General features: G+C 31.6%; 1 protein-coding gene across 4 annotated transcripts in view; it reads right to left on the bottom strand.

The window, feature by feature from the left end:
• Positions 1-21,815, bottom strand: part of WDR37 (WD repeat domain 37) — an 89,555-nt gene that overhangs the window by 23,970 nt on the left and 43,770 nt on the right. For 3 of the 4 annotated variants that reach the window (XM_074193217.1, XM_074193218.1, XM_074193216.1), the window contains exons 7-11: positions 21,497-21,568; positions 20,501-20,545; positions 15,222-15,298; positions 11,512-11,752; positions 10,864-11,005 (exon numbers count right to left, since the gene is read on the bottom strand). In XM_074193217.1, coding sequence (XP_074049318.1) covers positions 10,864-11,005; positions 11,512-11,752; positions 15,222-15,298; positions 20,501-20,545; positions 21,497-21,568 — 577 coding nt within the window. Of the gene's footprint in view, positions 1-1,619; positions 1,706-10,863; positions 11,006-11,511; positions 11,753-15,221; positions 15,299-20,500; positions 20,546-21,496; positions 21,569-21,815 lie in introns of all 4 variants that reach the window. The other variant, XM_074193219.1, reaches the window with a different exon arrangement.

Raw genomic sequence — 21,815 nt, forward strand, 5'->3', positions numbered from 1 at the left:
TGATTGGGATAGAGAGAATGGACCTGTGATTTCACTGACATTTGGGTTCCATCATGAAGACAATCCCTCTTACTTACGAAGGTTGAAACTTTCTCTGCAATATATATATAACCTTAGAAAATTGATGAGAATTTCTGATTTGTCTAAGATCATATAGCCAGTATGTTTCAGGTAATATCTTATCCACTATAGTCTGCTGATTAAACAAATGCATCAAGTACGAAAAGAGACCTGGTCATTTTTAAAACGGCCTTTTCTTAATTGATAAATTTTTATTTAGAACAGCAAACATAAATTTACAAAACATACTCTCTAGCACATATAAGCAAAATGGCATTAAGAGTATCTACAACTGAGTTGCAAATATATTGAAAGGAAGGTTGTGATTTAACAATGTAATACTGTTGTGTTGTCTATTTTGTTTAATCTGATTTTTATTCTTTAAAAAAAGTTTTGGTTTTCTTTTAAAATGGAAAGAAATCTATTTTCTCTTCCTCCCATCCCATGCTTCCACTTCATTGGTGACTGTGAATAGGAGGAAGAAGAAGAATATCATTTCCTCTAATGCTTTCATATTCGTCTCCAAACAACCACAAAAACAGATCCTGAAACAAATTCTAGAATAGTAGAACCAGATTCTAAGAGGAGGCGAGAGAGGCTGTGGAAGAATATAGGAGGGAAGCTGAAGAAATTTCAAAAAAAAAAACAAAAAACAGCAAAAGCAAACCAAAAACAAGAGTCTGAAAAGTTGTTTCACATAAATCAAAAAAAAAAAAAATAATAATAATAATGTGAATTAAAACAGTCATCAATTCACAGCCATAGTACGATAAAGGAATTCAATTATTTGGAAACTGGCTGGTTATTTTTTCTCCATTGAGACAAAATAATATCTAACAAATTTTTGACTTACCTTGTTGTTCGCGTTTGTGCAACAAAAGGGAAGAAAGAAATTAGAGGAACTAGAACTGATTCTTACCAATAAGAAGAAATTGGCAAATGAGAACTGAGAAGACAATATAATAGAAGAATTGTAAGACCTGTTTGAGTCCTATCTCCAAAAGTTCTTAGCTGTGTGAATGCAAGAAAGTCACTTAATTTCTCTGAGCATCAATTTTCTCACCCATGAATGGAGTTGAGACAGACCATTAAATAGAGATCACTAAAGTTTTGGATTTCCCCTTTTTACTATCTCCTTCTTCCCCACAGAGGAGTGGGGGGGGGGGTCCAAAAAGGTAAAAGAAGATATATTGAAAAGAAATATATATAATTAGCAATCATAGCAATGAATATGAATGGGATGCACCCATTCAAAAAAAAAACAAAGAAAAGCAGCAGAATGGGTTCAGAAGCAATTATAATTATATAATACCTGCTGTTTTCTAAGAAATATACTTGAAACAATGATTCAAAGAGTTAAAATGAGAGAGAGGTTTCAGCAAAATGTATTAATTCTCAGGTGAATTCAAAAAAGGGGGGTGACAATCATGGTTTCAGACAAGGCAAAAGTAAAAACACTTACAAGCTGATAATCAGGAAAAGAGATAATAATCAGGAAAACATTATGCTTAAAGACATCATAAATAATGAAATAACATCAATACTTAATATGCACTTACAGGAAAAGTTAATCTAGTTACAGGAATAGACAGCATAACTGTAATAGTTGGGGAACTCAATGAATCCCTTTTGGACCTTTTTGGACCTAGACAAATCAAATAAAAATATAAACAAGAAAGAAGTTAAGGCTATGGATATAATTTTAGAAAAATTAAGTATGCTCTATCTCTTGAAAACTGAATAGGAAAATATGTCAGAAGTGCAAAGGTATTTTCACAAAAATTGACTAGCGTATAATAACATGAACAAATGAAAAACACTAAACATATCCTTCACTGACCACAACACAATAAAAACTAAAACCAACAAAGGACTTTCGAAAAATTCAAATTTAAATAAAGACAATTTTTAAAGAACTGTCTGATCAAAGAATAAATTACAGATATAGTTAATTTTATCAAATAAAATGATAAGATAAAGCTTTGGTGACAAAGTCAAAGCAAATCTAAAAGGAAAATTTATATGTTTAAATAATTTTATTAACAAGAGAAAAAAGACAGAACAATTTACACAATGACTGCAAACTGTAAAGGAAAACTCTGAAAAGCTAACAACTCTGATCAATGTAATGAATAATCATGACTACAGAAGACTGATGATGAACATATTTCCAACAGAATAAGGTATACATTTTCAGTCAAAGCCAGATTTATTTTGCTTAATCAGTCTTGTTATAATGAAGGATTTTTTTTTCTGCAGAAGCAGGAGGGGAGAGCTGTTGAGAAGAAGGAGCTTTGACAACAAGATGTATGTCATATCTTTGTATCTCTGATGCACATAGAAGGTTTTTAAATAAATATTTATTTGAATTAGTTTAATGATGCTTTGTCCTGCTCAGACCAAATTCAAATTCAGAATTTTGCTTCCAGTTCTAGATATTACATTTTAGGAACATTTTTTAAGTTGGAACATATTTATAATCATAACAAATGCAAATTAGCTGGAGGAACAATTTATGTTAAGCCTAGTGAAGAAGGTATAAAAAAAAGGTCATGATCATTATTGCTAAGTATTTGAAAAGTTTATGTAAGAGATATTATACAATCTGCTTGGTCTAAGAAACAATAAGGACAAACAGGACAGCAGATTATGTCCCAATATGAAAAAAAAGAACTCTTATCAATTAAAGCTGTCTAGAAATACAAGGAGCTGTCTTAGGAGACAGTTAGTTTTTCTGGCACTGGAAGTCTTCCAACAAAAGCTGAATGAATTAAAAGCATTTATTAAGTATCACTATTTGCTAGACATTAGAGAGATAAACAAAAGAGTGAAACAATCTTTATCTACCCTCAAGGAGTTTGCAATATACTAAATGTCACATGTCTGATGACTGGGGACTTCTGGAGCCAAAATGACAAGTCAGCAGTAAATCCCTGTACCTCTCCCATATTCATCTCTGAACAACCATAAAAACAGTTCCTGAAACAAATCTAAGAAGAATAGAACCAGCAAAAAGACAAGATGAAACAATCTATTAGCCCAAGAAACTTAGAGGGATCATCAAGAAAAGTCTCACTTGGCAAAAGGGGAAAGGGAAACACAGTCCAGGACAAGAAGCACCCAATACGCCAGCAGAAGCTGCACCTCAGCAAGCCAGTGGGAGACTCTTGAGCCCCAGGGCAGCAGCACAGGCTGAACAAACTGTGGTATATAAATGCAATGGAATACCATTGTGCAATAAGAAATGATGAACAGAAGAAAAATTGGGAAGTCAAAAATCTTTAAAAAATGCTAAAAACTGTCCTGACATGTAATTTGGGGAAAAAAAATTCTATTAAAAAGAAATGTCACGTATCTGAGAAACTGTAGAATACATGCTTAAGGTTAGGGGTTAGACTAGAGGAGTACTAAAGTCCTTTGATTTAATTTCCAAGCCTATAATTCCAACTCTAAGAATTTAATTTAATAGAATTCTAAAACCAGTAAAGCTTGAGAGACACATTTAATTCATTCCCCTCATTTTACAAATGAATTAATTTAGATCTAGAGGTACTATAAAACTTGCCAAAGGTTAGGATTCAATTTATTTTTAATAATTATATGAAGTTTCATTCCACAACTGGCTAATGTAGAATCAGAATTATGACAAAGTATCCCTTTCTACCCTCACTCAACATTTCTACTCTCACTATATACTAACTGTTTGACTTCAGTAAAAGTGAACACATAAAAGTATACATAAGCTTCTACACATACACAAAGCCTAAGGCCTTTAATTCCTTTAAGAATTATAATACAAAAAAAAAAGAATTATAATACATACATAGAAGCTATGAAGTTGTTGTAAAGGCAAAAAACTATTGCTGTTGGGGAGAAATATTCTCAGTTGGATTCCTATGAAATGACTAATTTCTTCCTTTCAAAACTTAAAATACTTCTGGAAAGCCTACTGATTTTTGCTCATCAAGAATTATCAAGAAATATTTTCTGTAATAAAAAGAACTGTGATGCCATCTGCTGACAAAAATAATCCTAAAAATCTTGCTTGGAGAAAATATTTTACAAGTTTCTTTTAAAAAGAAAAATAACATCAAATACTCTATTCACTTCAAGGTAAAAAAGGAGAATATTCCATAATTAATTTTAAAATAAGTAAAATGTAATTTTTCTTTCAAACTCTGATTTACAAATAATTATAATTGTTCAGCCTCAGTAAAATGTAGGCCTGACTGAGAATAGATACCTTTCTAGCATATTACTGGGGCTATTAACAAATAGAGGAGAAAAAAATTCAAATACAGCAGGATTTAAGTATTCTTAACTTTCTCAACATGCCACATATGTTGCTTTTATAAAATGTTAATCTTCATCTAAACAGCAAACAGAAGATGAGAACAGAACTTTAAATGAAGTGCAAAAGCAACCTAAATAACTGGAATTCTAATGCCATATTCTCCATTTAGGAAAAGAGTGCCAATTGTGTTTTAATTAAATATTGGAATTAAACTAAATTAAACTAAAAACTCTCCCTTGCCTTATGCCTAAAACAATAATGTACATGTCCAATTATTTCTTTTGATGTAAGGACTAAAATTAAGGACTAAAATTCACATATGTCACCTGAAACTAGAAATAATATCTTATACAAAATCTGAGTAAAATGGAAGCAGCTGAATTTTTCTTCCAAATCATTTTAAAAACCAGTCTTTTCTTTGAATGTACTTATAATATAATGTATACAAGCACAAAGAACAAGCTTGTTCTGTGGGTATTCCACAGAACAAAAATTAACTTTCCCAATAGCAAAGAAGGCAAAAAAATTAGCTAGGTAATTTATTCACTTCCTATACTTCACAGAGGGGCAAAAAAAAGAGAAACAACCCACAAAATAAAAATCCACCCTTCTACTGACCTCATGTAGCAAGTGTCTTCTCAGAATTATAATCCACTTTCATCTTTAATTACAGAGTATGCAGAATAAAACTTAGCAATAAAACTGGCTAAACAGTGAGAGGCCTATCAATCAATACAACAAAATCAATGCAGCAATAGTTTATATTTTATCACACAGCTGGTAAAAACATATATATATTACAATGAATGAAAATATAAAGACTACTCCTGCTCCCAAATGAAAGGAGTCAAGAATAAGTAAATTCTTTTTTGTTTTCTTGAATTTTAATTTTTTATCAATTATTTTCTTTTTTTATTAACTTCACTCTGAATACATCTTTCTCTTCCCTCAAAAAAAAAAAGGATTCCTTATAAAAAAGAAAATTAAAAGAAAGCATTTAAGTAGACCTACACATTACAGACAACTGAATCTGATAATATATACAATGCTCCACAGCCATAATAATCCCTCACCTATGCAAAGGAAGAAAGGGAGGTCAACTTTTTCATTTCTTCTCCAAAAAAAACCTAGGTCATTATTATTTCAATGTTAAGTTTTACTTTTGTTCTTTCCATTTACACTATTGTAGTTGCATAGTGATTTCTAGTTCTGCTTATTTAAATCTACATCCTCATCATTATCATAATTAGCATTTATATAGTGCATATGGTTTACAAAACACTTGATTATTAATTTAAGTTCCAACAGCAATTTCTTAATATTTTTAACAACCCCATGAGATCCTGTCATCTCAACTAAATAGATAAGAAAAACAGAGTTGATGTGATTTGCTGAGATCATAAAATTAGTGTTTGAAGATTTTAACTCAGACTGATTCTAAATCTGAACTTCATCCTCTAATACCACATAATGGAATATGCTCATATAAGCCTCCCCAAGTTTCTTTTTAGTCTTCATAGTCATCAGCTCTGCCAACATCTCATGTAAACAAAAAAAAAAAACCAAACACAATGTACATGAAAAATCCAGGAAGTCCAGGAAGATTTAAATAAACTAATATAGAGCTAAATAAGCAGAACTAAGAAAACAATATACATGACAACAATACAAAGAAAAAAGTTTTAATTAAATGAAAAGCCAAGTCATTATAATAAACAAGCTTAGCCCTGAAGAAGTTATGAGAAGATATCTCTCTTTTGTTTGATGATTTGTCCCTCCACCTTAAAGAAGACCATGATATCAGGGAGGTGATGTCATGACAAGCTTATGAATTAGATTTGCATGCTGTGCTAAGTCACCAGACTCCCTCTCTCCTTTGGAGCCATCTGGGTTCAGTAGCTTGTTATGAATCAAGACCACAAGAAATTGCCCTGGATGTGAGACAATCAGGTTTAGTGACTTGCTCAAAGTCACAAAGCTATTAAGTGTCAAGTGTCTGAAGTTGAATTTGAATTCAAATCCTCCTGATTTCAGGGTCAATACTCTATCCACTGTGCCACTTAGCTGCCCCATAGGTCCCTACCACAGACACTGTCAAACATAAGTGGGGTACTGGTTCACTAAATATTTTTCTTTTTCTTTTTTCTTCATTGAACAACATATCTTCCTGAATAGGAAAGAAAGGAAGAATAAAGGGAGAAAGGAAAGGTGATATTAAAAAAAAAAATTTCCTTCTTATATTTTCATCAAGAATACACTTGAAAACATGTGGATCTTTCTCATATTATGAGACATAAAAATTATTTAGACCATTTCTGATATTCCTCTCACCCCTGCTGGAAGTACTAGGGACACTGCAGGGCCTGATCCCAATCTGATTAGGACTCCAGGTGCCCTGTCATGTTCAATTTTTGATCTAGGTTAATTGCTTCTCCTCAGACACCCTGGTAGAGGTCTGATCCTAGGAGTTAATTTATTAATATTGAATCTGTTGCTTACAGTAAGTGATTAGCTTGGTTCACTGTTGTTCCAGAGTTCAACAGCTTGAGTTTCTCTGGCAACAGGGACTATAGACATATGCCATACCACCACTAACTGATCTCCATGAAAAAGGATAATTTTTTTTGTGAAAAGTAAATATGAAATATACAAGTCTCTGAAAGATATAATAAAGACCAATATCTAAAAGAAACATACATTATATATATATATACATATATACATATATATATATGAAGACTGTCAAATATTCAATTTCAATCTAATATGTACTATTTTCCTCAATTTAAACAATCCATAACAAACTATTATTAAGTACTTAATCTATGTCAGATACTACATTAAGCATTAGGGATACAATGAAAAGGTTAAGACCAGTCTGCACCCTCAAGAAGCTTATGTTCTATGTAAGCCAACATGTAAATAAAAATGAATACACAAGAAATATACAAAAGAAAAGATCAAATTAGAGAGAAGGTTCTAGACATGAGGGACAAGGAAGACCAGAACCAGTCAAGTTCCTTTGCACAAGACAGCATTTGAGGTGATTCTTAAAGGAAGCCAAGGATTCTAAGTAGTAGAAGTGGAGAAAGGGCACAGCCAATAGAGGGGCAAGGCAATGAAAGGAGGAAGACAACAAAAATGAGAGTACAGCTTGATTACAGAAAGCCTGAAGGACAAAAATAAATAAATGAATGAATGAATAAACAAACAAACAAATAAATAAATAAGTGGCAACAGGAAGAGGAATTAGGTTGTAAAGAGATTTAAAGGATAAAAAAAATTTATTTTAATTTAATGGATTTAAGCTAACTAGACACCACCAATATTTATGAGGGAGAGAAGTGACCTGGGAAGACCTCTGCTTTAGAAAGACCACTCACATTGGCAGCAGCATGTAAGTAGAATGGAACAGGGAAATCTCAAGTCCAGATGCTAAACAGAAAGATCCTGCAGTGGTCCTGTCTGAGCTAAGTAAGCTGAAGAGTTTAGGATAACACCAAAGCTGCACGCTCCAAGTGACAGAGAGTTCAGCTGGGTCCTCATCTATAACAGAGCCTTCAAAAGAAGGCTACATTGTGAGGGGGAAGGGAGAAGATAAGTTTTGTTTTAGTTCAGTTTTGAGATACACACTTGCCATCAAGTGTGAAATATCTAAAAGGGAGGTGGTAATGTGGGACTGGAGTTGAGAAGAAAAAAAAAAGACAAGGAGTGAACACAGAGATCATGAAACTAATTGCTTGGAAATGAAGGAACCCAGAGAGTGAAGACATCAACAAGTGCAATGAAATAGTGAGAAGAGTGAAAAGGCCCAGAACAGAGCTTAGAGATGCGCCCATGGCCAGTAGATAGAGCCAACTACCATTTTATATACTATTTTAAGGTTTGCAAAGCTGTTTTACAATATGAAGATCCTTCAAAGGAGACTGTGGAGTTATCAGAAAGAAAGAAAAGAATGAGAAAGCCATATAAAGAAAACAATGATGAATAGTTTCAAATGCTACACAGAAAATGCTACACAAGAAAGAAAAGGGCCTAGAAAAGATCATTACATCTGATAGTTGAGACAATGCTGTTAACTGGAGAAAGCAGTTAGGTCAGTTTAGGTCAGAAGTCTGATCGGAAAATATCTAAAAGAGAGTTCAAGGATAGGAAATGTAGATAACCAGATAAAAACAAATTTTTAAAGGAGTTTAGCCAGGAAGGGAATACAACACAAAAGCTACTCAGATTAGTTTAAAATAAAACGCTAAATTCATTTTCTTTTTTAGGAGATTTTGGGGGCAACGCTGGCATGTACACAAATGGCTGAATTTACAATTTAACCACAAAACAGACAGTCACACTCTGACTCTATGGTGGGAAAAAAAATCGCAGCTATTTATCTGGACCCTAGTCCTGGATTCTAGTACCATCTCTATTATTAACTATCATTGCAACATTTGGAAATCTACTTATCTAGGTGTCAGTTTTTTCAACTATAAAATGAATGAACTAGTATAGAAAACAAATCTTAGATTCTACCTCATACTCAACAGTTTAGCAAAGATTGACAAGAGACGAAAAGAGAAACTGTTTGGAGGGTCTAGGGGAAGTGAAGTTCATTAATGAATTTCTACTAAAGCAGTGGATTTGTTAACCAATTCTGAAAAGCAATTCCCAAGAAGTCCCTAAACTGTTAAAGTGTAGTAATAAAAGATGTTTTAGTAGGCACACAAAGACATCCAAGATAAAGTGTTAAAGTACCCATGTGTACAAAAATAGTTATAGCAATACTCTTGATTGTAGTTAAGAAATGAAACAAAAAGAGTGTCAATTAACTGGGAAATGGTTTGAATAAACTGGGATGTGTGTACTATGTCATAAAAAAATATGAATATGATAGATTCAGGGAAGAGTTGAAAAAATGATGCAAATGAAAAAAGAAAGAATCAAAAACACAATGATGATGATAATAATATAGGAGAAAATTAAACATTGGAAGACAGCAGACTCTGATCAATACACTGACCAATCTACGACTTCAGAGGACAAGTGAGACGTCTACATTTTAGCAGAAAGGTGACGAATCAGAGGTACAAAATGATGCATGAATTTTCAGACAGGGAAGATGCATTAATATGTTTTGATAAACTGATCCTATTTGTTAAATTGGTGACTGGTTAAGTTAGTCAGAGAGACAGAAGGAAGGGAGGTAAGGAGGAAAGGGAAAGAAAGAACTTAAAAATACAAAACCCAAAATACTCAGAATGTGATACAAACAGGACAATTTTGTTGTTACATAGACTATGTAATTGAGGTTCATAATTTCCCATGATTTAAAAAAACTGTATCCTTAAATGTTCATGGTTGTAGATTAAATTCATAATAAAATTTTAGTAAAGAAAAAGTGTCTGAAATTATAATCTCTTTAATAAAGGTCCTTTCCAACTATATGATTTTTTTCACAGAGGCTTTATTTTTTCCTTTCTGCAGCATTCTTTGGATACTTAATCAATGGCACAGAGAGGAAAAATAATTAGCAAAGATGTATAATGACAAAACACAAGTGGCAATATGAGAATATTCTAGGGATAAATTTCAAGAGTGATCCTACTATGATCTACTTTACATCAACTAATATGTGGAACGATTCTTGATGATACAACAAAGTGTATGGAGATACAATTAATTAGAACAATTAAAAGAAATAAGAGTCAGGACTCCATAGCTATAACAAGCATGGTCTGGAATATGATGAGACTGTCTGGAACCATTCTTGGTTCTAAAAACTTCAAAGTATTTTTTACTTAACCAATGATGAAATATACTATCCACCTCCTGATAGAAAAGTGAGAAGTTCAGGATACACATATTATACATAGGCAGTGTCTCAAGAGATTTGTTTCTTTTTTCAATAGGGGACTGGGGAGTTAGGTACAATGTGCTGGGGTAGGGTGATTTTAAGGAAATAAAATAAATGCCTGTTAATTGAAAAATAAAGAATGAAAGTCTTCTTAAAAGTGTATTATTTGTTATGAGCATAGACTGATAACAGATGCTAGTATGATTAAGTTTTCCAGAATAAATTCAATTTAATAATATGTAAACTAGAACTATAATTAAGGGCAAGTTATGTTAGGTGCTAATGATTTCTTATACATTTAAAATCTAATGAAAGAGTTAATGTTTACAAAGATGAAAAAAGAAAACTTAAAATTTCATAAATGACTAAAAATATGGAGAAGCAAAACTAATGAAAATTTGTCAATGATTTTGAGAATGTTTTAGTTCAAATTTTTATTTTAAATGAAAACTAGTGAGCATCAAAATTCTTGTTCTTAATTGCTTCATAATTTCAAATATGTAACACATAAGATCAAAGCTCAAGAGATGGAACACTTTACAAAATTTGCAAAATTACATAGTATATTAGGCTTATATATTAAAAATTAAATTAAAATGTAATATGTACCAACACATCCCATCCCATAAATATAATCAGAATTTTAAAAGCACCCATCACTTACTCTGTATGACCTTGAAAGACATTCACAGAATGGATTGAAGGATCTCTGAAATCCCAAAGGCGAAAGGTTGTATCACGAGATGATGTCACTACAAGACGTTGGGTGGGATGTGTACAACAATGTGTTAACTCTTGATCATGTCCTACAATCACAGATGAGAACATTTAGAAAAACAAAAAAAGGCAAGATTTCTTATTTTCATGAATACATCACATCTATACTAAAAGAACTGATTTAAAAAAACTTTACTTCTAAGAGCGTAAAAAAATGCAAGAACATAGACTGATAACATGTTTGAGAAGTGAAGAACTGAACTAGAAACATCTGTGATGTTCTCAATTCAACAATTATGATTAGATTAGGAAATGTTTCCTCTTTATAATTCTTGAAAAATTAAGTATTTCAATCCTGTGATACATATTTTCCAGATTGAGTTTCCAACAAAATAACTATAATATACAGGATCAGAACATTCTACAACTAGAACAACACTTATTATTATTATTATTATTATTATTATTATTATTATTAGACTCTTCTAATTTTATTAAAAGATAGAAGAGATAAATTAATTATAATGGAAAAACTCATTTGAAAGATATGTGTCCTTTTTACCAAGGATACAACAAAAAAATACTTAAAAGGTACCTGTTAAAGAATGAACAAGTTCAGATGTTTCAACATCATATAGATTTGCTGTTCTATCCCATGAGGCTGTTACTGCTTGCTTCCCTCCAACCAACCAATCAGCTGCTATTACCACTCCTTGATGGCTTTTAAGTGATGTTAGAGGAACCCTAATGGTAGGGCAATCACTGGAACCCTCTCCTTCTCCATCTGCATCATCTTTATCTGAAAATTCCACTTCATCTTCTCCAGACACTTGTTGCTAAAAAAAGAGGCATAAAAGTGAAACTTTTTCTTATATTAAATAGTTTAATCTACATTTTAAACTTCTTTACTGCAAGACTCCATAATTAAATTACTCTTATATAAAACCAATTAACATTTTATTTATCCACTTGTTCCTCAGAAGTATCAACTAATGCAGAAAAAAATAAGGTCACTGTCATGTAAAATGCTAATATCTCACTTGTGTGAATGGTATGATAAAAGGTAAGCAAAACAATTCTTCATTTTCAATGAGTTGTAAATGTTTATTTAAATATAGAATTCCCTTATGATGGTACAATATATAACAATAAATTAACAGAAAATTAATAATCTCCCATGTAATGCCAATAATAAATTTTCTATTTATAAACATTGTTTCAAATATTAGCTTTAAGCTATTCTTAGTTTAATATTTTCTGCCCATCAAGTATACTGATTTTTTCTTCTGTCTTTATAAAAAAAACTAAAAAGGTCAAAATAAAAAGAACTTTAAAAATTTCATAACTGAAATTTTGGCAAAAATAATAAATTTTATTCTCAAACAACTATTTTAGAGTTTTCTTTGGAAAGTTAGCAAAATAAATTTACTAACAAGGGATAATTTTCCAAACTAAGCACAGAGCCTTCTAAAAGAAGGTTTCTACCAATATAAATCATGAAAAGATACATGGAAAATTCTTCAAAACACAGTTCTAAAGCTGGAAAGAACAATATATATAATTTAACTCAAAACTCTTACTTTAGATAAGGCAAGTGAGCCTTATGAGAAGTAACTTGTTGAAGCTTACAAAGAGGTAGTATGATATATGGCAGAGTTGTAATTCAAATCTACGTCAATAATTCCTTAAATTCTTGTGCCTTCAATTTCCCCAGTCACAAATCCAAGAATCACAGAATCTTAACTCTCCAGCTACTATGTAGATACTAAACCAATATGTGGTTATTAAATGCTTTTGTTGTTTGTCCTTCATTTTTGATGACACTGACATCATGGGTAATGTATTGACTTGTGTGTTAAAGGATTTAAGTGAGGTCAAGTTGCACAATCAGCCCCATTCTCACTTCCTGAGTCTCCTGAGTCAGTGGTGGGATAAAAGTCAGGATGACCTTGCAATGGATACAGTAGAAGACTTTAGATATATTTTATGTCTGATCAAGCTCTAAGCTTTCCACATTGTTTCTGCTTCAGCTGCCTTTGTGGGCATCAGAACAAACTATTCTTTTCCATCCATTCAACTGAAGGAAATTTTCACATATTTAGAATAGACAATCTGAAGCCTGTCAGTTATCCTCAACCTATTTAGCCCATCTGCCTGGACAGTTTACCCAGGTGTGGCTACTGCTGTACAAGTTAAGTGTCTTTGTTAATAATAATTATCAATGTTGATATGGCACCCTGAAGTTAAATATATATTTAAATTTCATTTGACAACAACTTATAAGAAGCTGCCATTATAATTCTAATTTTACAGATGAGAAATCTAAATTTTTTCTGATTCAAACAAAATAATGAAAAATCTGTATTAAAGCAGTACATTCAAAACTCATGACAATTTCATATGGGCTGAGTAAACTTTCATGTAAGTGTGTATATGTATATATACACATGTATATAAAGTTTTTCTATATATACCATATATAGAGAAAATTATTTCCTTTTATAAATATAATATGCAACATTTTAGCTATATATGCACATATATATAAATATACACACATATAAATACATATACATATATCCATGACATAATTAAATTCTAAGCAGTTACAAAGGGTAGTTTAGTGGAAAGAGAATAGGATTTAAAATACATAATCTGGATCCTAATTTCAAATCTGTCACTTTAAGACCTTAGACAATTTACTTTTATGTCTTGAAACCTCAGTTTCTTCACCTATAAAACAAGGGAGTTGTACTATATCCTGATGTCCACACCAACATTATATGCGATATATTTTATGATTCTACTTCTTTGGGCCAGTGGTATACAGCATATATTTTTATCAATAAAGTATGGGAAATCTGGGACCAGTTTAGTGAAAAATGTTATCAAATGACATATCAACTGAATTTTTACATTATTCATAGCATTGACAAAAATCCCATGACTGCTCAGTCTTTGATCCTTTTCAGTTTTATTCATCTATAATGCAAAGGACACTAAATACTATATGAATACATTTGCATATAAAAAGTGTTCTCTCAAAATGAGAGCATTGATCATTAAAGATTGATTCAGCAAAAATTCTTCCTGAAAATACTTTACTCAAGTCAAGTTACAGTATATGCTCAAATGTCAAGACCTTCTAAGTCTTAAAATATTGTATTTTAGTATATTATTTTGAATTTTCTACTCTGATGCTTCATCATAGCAGAAAGATATATCAGCAAAGCATAAGTTTCAGTAGGTCCTATAAAGTTTCAACATTCTTCACTACAGGCCTGGTAATAAACTTAAGAGAACTAATCTAGTTAAGTTTGAAAAGGCCCATCACAAGAAAGACGATCCCCAGGTAATAAATTATATTATCCACAACAACTTAAGAAGACAATTTACTAAGGTGGCCAGAGGTTAAAATATGCGCCAGTGAAGACAGTATCTACATCAGTTAAAGCTGATTCAATCCTTTTAGTCATAAAATACTATTGCAATGATTACCCAATTAAACTTTACTTCCCCCAAATCAGATCAAAATTCTGAATTTAAAGTCATAGACAGAACTAGATACAAGTTGATTATGATATTCAATCCAAGCACAAGGAAGAGAAAAATGAAATAAAAGCAATATCAAAATTTAACAAATTATGAATTATCACCAGATAATTATACAGTGAAATTTCCTGATTCAACCATAGCTTTATATTTTAGACTGAAATGTATACTCACTTAGTTTCTACATAATTCACTTGCTGCTTGTATGGCAAAATTTATCCACAAAAGAATGAGATTAATTTTAAACTAAATTAATTTTAGTTAAACAATATTTTCCACTGTGAAGAAAATGACATACATCTAAATTTAAAATATTAATTTAGCTGTTCACAATTAAGTTCCTATGAAATTTATATATTCTCAGACAGAATAGAGTCCTCCAGAATTTTCAAATTTCTAATCTATATCAAAACTCAATTCAAAACCAAAAAGATTATATAATTTTCTTGGAAGAAACGTCAAAATTCTCAAAATTTGATAGTCATGGTCAAAACGTTTATCTTTAAATAATTAGATGTTCATTTAACAATTTAGCTTTCTCTGCTTGAAAAACTTATAAGGTATTGGCAAATAAGCACAAAGCAGGGAGATATCAGGCTATATATAAATACATGATAAAAATATTTTTATAAAAAAATGCAACAGATTTAATGGCAAAAGTCTAAAATTAGGCTATAAAAAATTTAAGTAACATATTCATAGAACTAAAGTTAATGTCATAACTGAATTTTTCATTTAAATAAAGGTACTTACACTAGTATCTGTAGTAGGTTGAGGTGTTGGCAGCTGTACCATATATCTCCAGATATGAGCTGTTTGATCTCCAGATGCTATGAAGAATAAATCATAAAACATTTCTCAATATAGATACATAATCCAGAAAATATTTTGTATTATTTTGGCTAAGCAATATGAGCAATATTTTTGAAACAAATACTATTAATGTCAATTGGGAAGACAATAGAAAATAACTTTCTTGAACATTAAGATATTGCTGTGAACAATCATCCACTATAAAGGGAAGAGTAAAACAAAGTAATTATCATGAAAATAGACCCCGTTCATTGGAGGGAAAATAAACTTATTAATGTTCAAGGTTTACATATATATATATATATATATATATATATATATATATATATATACACACACATATACATATGTATATATAAACATATATATAAACATATACATAGATTACCTTTCCTATTAATTTAATCTAGAATGGAATCTCACAAAGCTTGTTTACCATATGAAATGATGATATATCATGTTATGATAAAAATAAGCACTAACATAGTGACTTCAGGTTTTTCAAGGTACTTTACAAACATCTCATTTGATCTTTATAACCCAGGAGATAGGTGCTAATCACCATTTACAGATCAAAAAGCTGAAGCAGGCAGAGGCTAAGTGACTTGCACAGGGTCACACAGTAAGTCCTTGAAATAGGCAGGATTCAAGTTCAGGTCTTCCTAACTGTAAGTTATTTATCTATAAATATGCATATGCACATATATGCATTGGCATTTACATACATACATACACACATAAACATGCCAAAACTGATCTACTGTTTTAGAATTAAGCTTTTTATAAACCACCTTAAAACTATTTTCTTATCTCTTCCACTGATGTTCCCACTACAAAAATATTATAATTTATTAACCTTTAGTAATTACTACAATTTAAATGAAGCAATTTAAATGAAATTTATCTTATTTTATCATTGTATTTGTTTTTAGCTTGAATCAAGGCCTCTACTGATAGGGTCTGGGAAAATGATTCTCAAAGTTCTACCAATGACAAACTAAATGTAGCCTTTGGAAAGTTTTTTGAAATCTCAGTTTAAGAATTTCAATGTTTTTAAAAATCATTTGGGACTTTAGTGTTGTTTTTCAAATCCATTTCATTATTAGATGTGATTTTTAGAATTTGTAATGCCAAAAGGATTTTCAATGACCTGGGGTTCTTTAACGTTTCCCTTTTGAGAATTGAATAGTTTTTCCATTTCATTTCCAATTTCATCTAATCTTGGCTTAGTGATAGTTTCTTAATTTTTGTTTTTGATAACCCTATAGTGATTAAGTACACTGCCATGTGACTTATAAAATTACTGCAATACAAAGGACAGTATAAAACTCTTGCCAATAGCAAATGAAAAGAGTTTATAATTTCTGGTTAACAATGCACAATAAAAGTTGTCATAACTTAAGTACATTTCATACCATGAGGAAGAATATTGGAATTTCTCATTTGATCAATACATTTTGTCTTCTTCTGGTATCAGAACACAAAGAGAGAGCCAACTATCTTCCCTGTAAAGTTGATCATCACAACAGGCAAACCTCAATTTTAGGCTACCCTATTTCTTCACTCATAGGATCAGAATATATTGATCATAGTATTAACCCAATCAATGCTATCAGTTTTATCAAGCCTAATTCAGCATCAATTCAGGATTTCTGCAAGGACTTCATAGTTAATATAATAATCTTAAGACACACAAAGATCCAGTGAACATGACCTTGGTAAGAGTTCCTGTTTTTCAAAGCCTCCCTCCCTCATATCCTAGCCTCAGATCATGAATAATGGGTTTGACTTTGAGGAAGTTGAAGAAGATGATGATGTTAAGAATTAAACATTACTTAGACCATTCCATAAAGATTAATTTATTCTATGAATGTCTATCTCTTTTCAATGACTGAGTAGTTATACCACTGGAGAAAATGAACTATTTCCTATTGAAAGGGTATATTAGGGCTCATTTTAGAACTCCATAATTGACTACAAGTCCATTTCACCATGAAACATGATTCATTCAACAAAAGGGCCAGAAGGAATATTAACCTGCTTATTGAGCCTGATGGTTCAGTTGAAAAGAACACTGAATCTAGAATGAAAGGTGACAGGAAACCTCATTTTATGGATGATCAACTTACTTTGTAGTGCTCACAATCAGTGTAAGCAAATAAGATGATCAGAAAGGCCAACTTCCACTACAGAGGATAAACAAAGGGTTGATTTATATGTATCAATATAAAATTTTATGTGTTTGTGTGTGTAGATACATATACATTATCTAAAAATTGTACCTATAGATAAGATCCTAACACCCAATCACTTCCAAGTGATGATGGGCACAAATTAAATTAGCAAGCATTTATTAATAAGACATACTACATGTCAGGTCCCATGCTACAGGACAAGGAAGAATGCTTGACCCCAAGAATTCAACATGTATACAATTCTGTATAAACAAGATACGGCACACTAGAAACTGGAAGGATTAAGCATTAAACGCACTAGGAATGGCATTAAAGAACTTCACCTGAGACTTAAAAGAATCTTGGAAGAAGATAAGAAAAAAGAGCATTCCAGATAGGGGAGATAATCCAGTAAAAATGCAGTCAGGATGATCTTGAGTGAGGAACACCAAAGAGACAAATGTCACTGGATCAAAGACTATATGTAAGGAAACAAAGTGAGAAAGCTATAAAAATCAGCCTGGGCCAAGCTGAGAAGGGCTGTCACAGCTAAAAAGGATTTCATGTTTGATCCTTGGGGTGAGAAGGAACCACTGGAGCTGACTGAACAACAGGAGCATGTCACAGTCAAAATGTACTTTAGGAAGATCACTTTTGAGTGCTACAGCAAGATCAACCAGAAAACTTAAAAACATCATTGTCATATGGTATGACAATGACAACTGCTTGTCAAGTCATATTGCAGTAATAGAGTTACGAAGTGATGAGAACCTGCATCAGGACTGTTGCAATGTCAGAAAGGGGACATGTAGGAGATACAATGAAAAGGTAGACTTAGCAGCACTTTAGATATGAAAGGTGAAAAAAAGTGTTAAGTCAAGGATTACCACCTAGGTTGTGAGTCTGGTTATTAGGAGAATGGTAGTGCCCACAACAGTAATACGAAGAGTTAGAAAGAAGGAAGTTGGGGGGTGGGGGGTGGAATGAATAATGAGTTCAGTTTTAGATAAGCTGAGTTTGATGTAATGAAAAAAAAATGAGTTAAATTAGTATATGGCTAAAGCATACTAAGAATTCTCGTCATCATCACCATCTCTTGATAATGAAGATCTTCGTGAAGACTTCAACTGGCAAGATTCTTGAAGGGACACCATTGAGAATGTGAAGGTAAAAACCCAGGAGAAAGAAAGCACCCCCATCAATAGGGAAATGACTAAACAAATCTGTTATATGAATGTGATAGAGTATTATTGCTCAGTAAAAAAATCATGAATAGGTGGTATTCAGAAAAGCTCAGAAGACGTACATGAACTGATCCTGAGTGAAGTGAGCAGACCAGAAGACCACCGTACACATCACCAGCAATAGTGTTTTAATCAACTGGATAGACTTATCTCTTCTCAGCAGTATAATGATCAAAGACAATTCTAAAGGACTTGTGATGGAAAATACCATCCACATCCAGAAAAAAAATTATGCATTCTGAATGCAGACTAAAGCATACGATTTTCCATTTAGAAAATTTTGCTTTATGCATTATTTTCCCCCTCATGACTTTTTCCCTTTTGCTATGATTCATCTTTCATAGTATGACTAAAATGTAAATATTTTTAATATAGTTAATATGTGTAACCTATATCAGATTACTCACTGTCAAGGAGAAAGGAGAGGGAATGGAGGTATTTTCAAAGAAGACTAGGACTCAAAATCTTTCAAAAAATTGAATGATGAAAAACTATCTTTGCTTGTAGTTGGAAAAATTAATATACAAATTCATATTAAAAAAAAAAAAGAAAGAAGGCATCTCCCCAGACCAACAAAAATTGGTTATCTGCTGGGAAACAGAAGACAGTCACATCCTGTCTGACTACAGTATAAGAATTCTCCTTTGTGTATGAAAAATCAAGCAAACAAAAATACTGAAGGATATATAAAAACAACATCAAAGAATGTAGGTGGATTGATTATGTGGTAAAAATGATCAGGATAAGACAACCAACCATTCAATAAGAAGTCATAAAGTATTTATTATGTGCTAGCACTAGAGTAGGTATTGGGTTGTAAATACAAAGAATGAAACAAACTCTATTCTCAAGGACATATTCTAATAGGGGAAAAATTACATATATGTACTATTCAAAATAAATAAAGAGAATAAATAGAAAATACAAGGTAGGGAGGGGAGGGAGAGAGGGAGAACATTAGGAGATGAGGTGTATCTTGTTAAAGAATAAACAATGGATCCAAAACAAGATGGCTGGTCCCCCTAAGAAAGATACATAAAAAAGACATGGATAAAGCTGCACAGGTGAAGAAGGCATAGAAACATGGGATCTGAATGCATGGAAGGGGTCCTCAAGTTAATGACATCATGGCTCTGCATTATTATCTATTTTTTTCCCTTTTTTGCATGTGTGAAATACATAAAACTAAACAACTTGATACCTCATGCAATGTATCAGAAAATTAGTTTTGGTAAAATGTAGAGTCTATTTTTCCTATCTGTTTTTATATAAACAATATAAAAGGAGACAGCAAAAACAGTTAAGAGTCAGAAGGACAATACAGAAATGAACCAAATTCTATGTAGCTCTTAATATCTGGATTAGATATAAACAGCTTTAGTTCATTTGCATCACAAAAACAAGAAGTTACCTTCTTACCCACACATTACCTCATCTGGTTTTCACAAGTTAGGCAAGGACTTTGCAGATAAGGAAACTAAGGTCCAGAAGGATGACATATTTAACAGTTACTAATTACCTTGCTATTATTATACTATATGATGGAATAAAAAATTTCTTTCCAAATATATGTTTACCTTTTGAATATATTACATAGAGCAGCTTAATGTTCATGACATATCTATATAATGCTGAGAATATTGTTTACATCCAGTGAACATTTATTAGTAGCATCAGTTATCAGTCCACAAGCATTTACCGAGTTCCCTAATAAGTGCCAAACACAGTGGTAGGGATTCAGGATACAAAGAGTAAGCATTAAAATTAATATTTTTGTGTAATAAATAAAAATTCCACATACCAGTAAGAGCAACCTGCTCAGAAGGATGAAATTTTATGGAATTTACTGTGAAAACAAAACAAAACTAATTATTATGATGTGAATATAACACACTATCTTATTAAAAACATGACTTAGCCATTATCTGTCAAAGTTAAAGAAAAAGATATCAAGGATCAAACTGAATATTTTATTTATTCAGAATGTTAATAGCCTAAAATATAACTTAAATAATGTTAATTTTTGTTTCTTTCTAAACAGATATAGATGGATGAGACATGAAAATAATAACCAAAAAAGCTTCCAATAATGACAGAGTACAAATATTTTTTAACCTCTCCCTAAGGCCCCTGGCAATTAACAGAGGTGACTAGCTACCTTAATTTCTAACTCTTACAGTTTTTGTAATGTGAGGCAGAGAGGAAAGACAATTAATACTTAGAATTACAACTTATTTTTAATAGAAGCTATAGTCTTAGAACTTTTATAGATCTGAAAAAATTCTCAAGCTAAAGGTGGATAAATAAAATAGTGAAAATTCGAGTTTAATAAAAAACTATATAGCCCAAAAGATTTTTTACTCATACAAATTATGACAGACTCCTGAATTAACAATATTTTAAATTGAAATGAAAAGATAAAAGATAAGATCTTAGGAATTACAAAGGTTTGCTAATCAAGCTACAATAAAAGGATGTATTTCATTTTCCAAAGTCTGATATCTAACTAATGTGAGTTCCAAGGAGGAATGGGATTAGCTACCTGAGAGGTCATGCTAAAGAAAGGTCTTGAAAAACTCTAACAAAAACAAGCTGAACACTACTACTGATGGGACAATCTAGAGCAAGCAAAACACTTCCCTACCTTGGTATTTAACTTCTCTGTAAAGATAAAGAGACAACATATTACAAGTGGCAACCAAGAATTGGTCATGTGAGTGGACAGTTATATAAATTAAATCAAAATAAGAAAAATAAACTCTTGACAGCAAATAAGTCCACATCTACATAAATTTACCTGACCCAACATGGCCTGCATACTTGATAAGGCTCTTCCCAGTTTCTATGCTCCATAATAAAGCTGTATGATCTAGAAAAGAAAGGAAAGTTCTATCTGAACAATACCTATCACCCATAAAATAAGGAAAGCAGATCAAATATTAACATCCTAACATCATAAATGATCAATAAAATATTTTTAAATATGCCAACTACAAAAGTGCTGTCCAAATATATCTTCCATTCTACTAGGTGACTTGTCATTTCAGTCACAAATTTGATCCAATGAATTGTTCCTTAGTCACTGAGAAAATTTATAACTGCATTATCTTAACTAA

Source organism: Macrotis lagotis, chromosome 7 (genome assembly GCF_037893015.1).
Source record: "Macrotis lagotis isolate mMagLag1 chromosome 7, bilby.v1.9.chrom.fasta, whole genome shotgun sequence".
NCBI classification, from domain to species: Eukaryota; Metazoa; Chordata; class Mammalia; order Peramelemorphia; family Peramelidae; genus Macrotis; species Macrotis lagotis.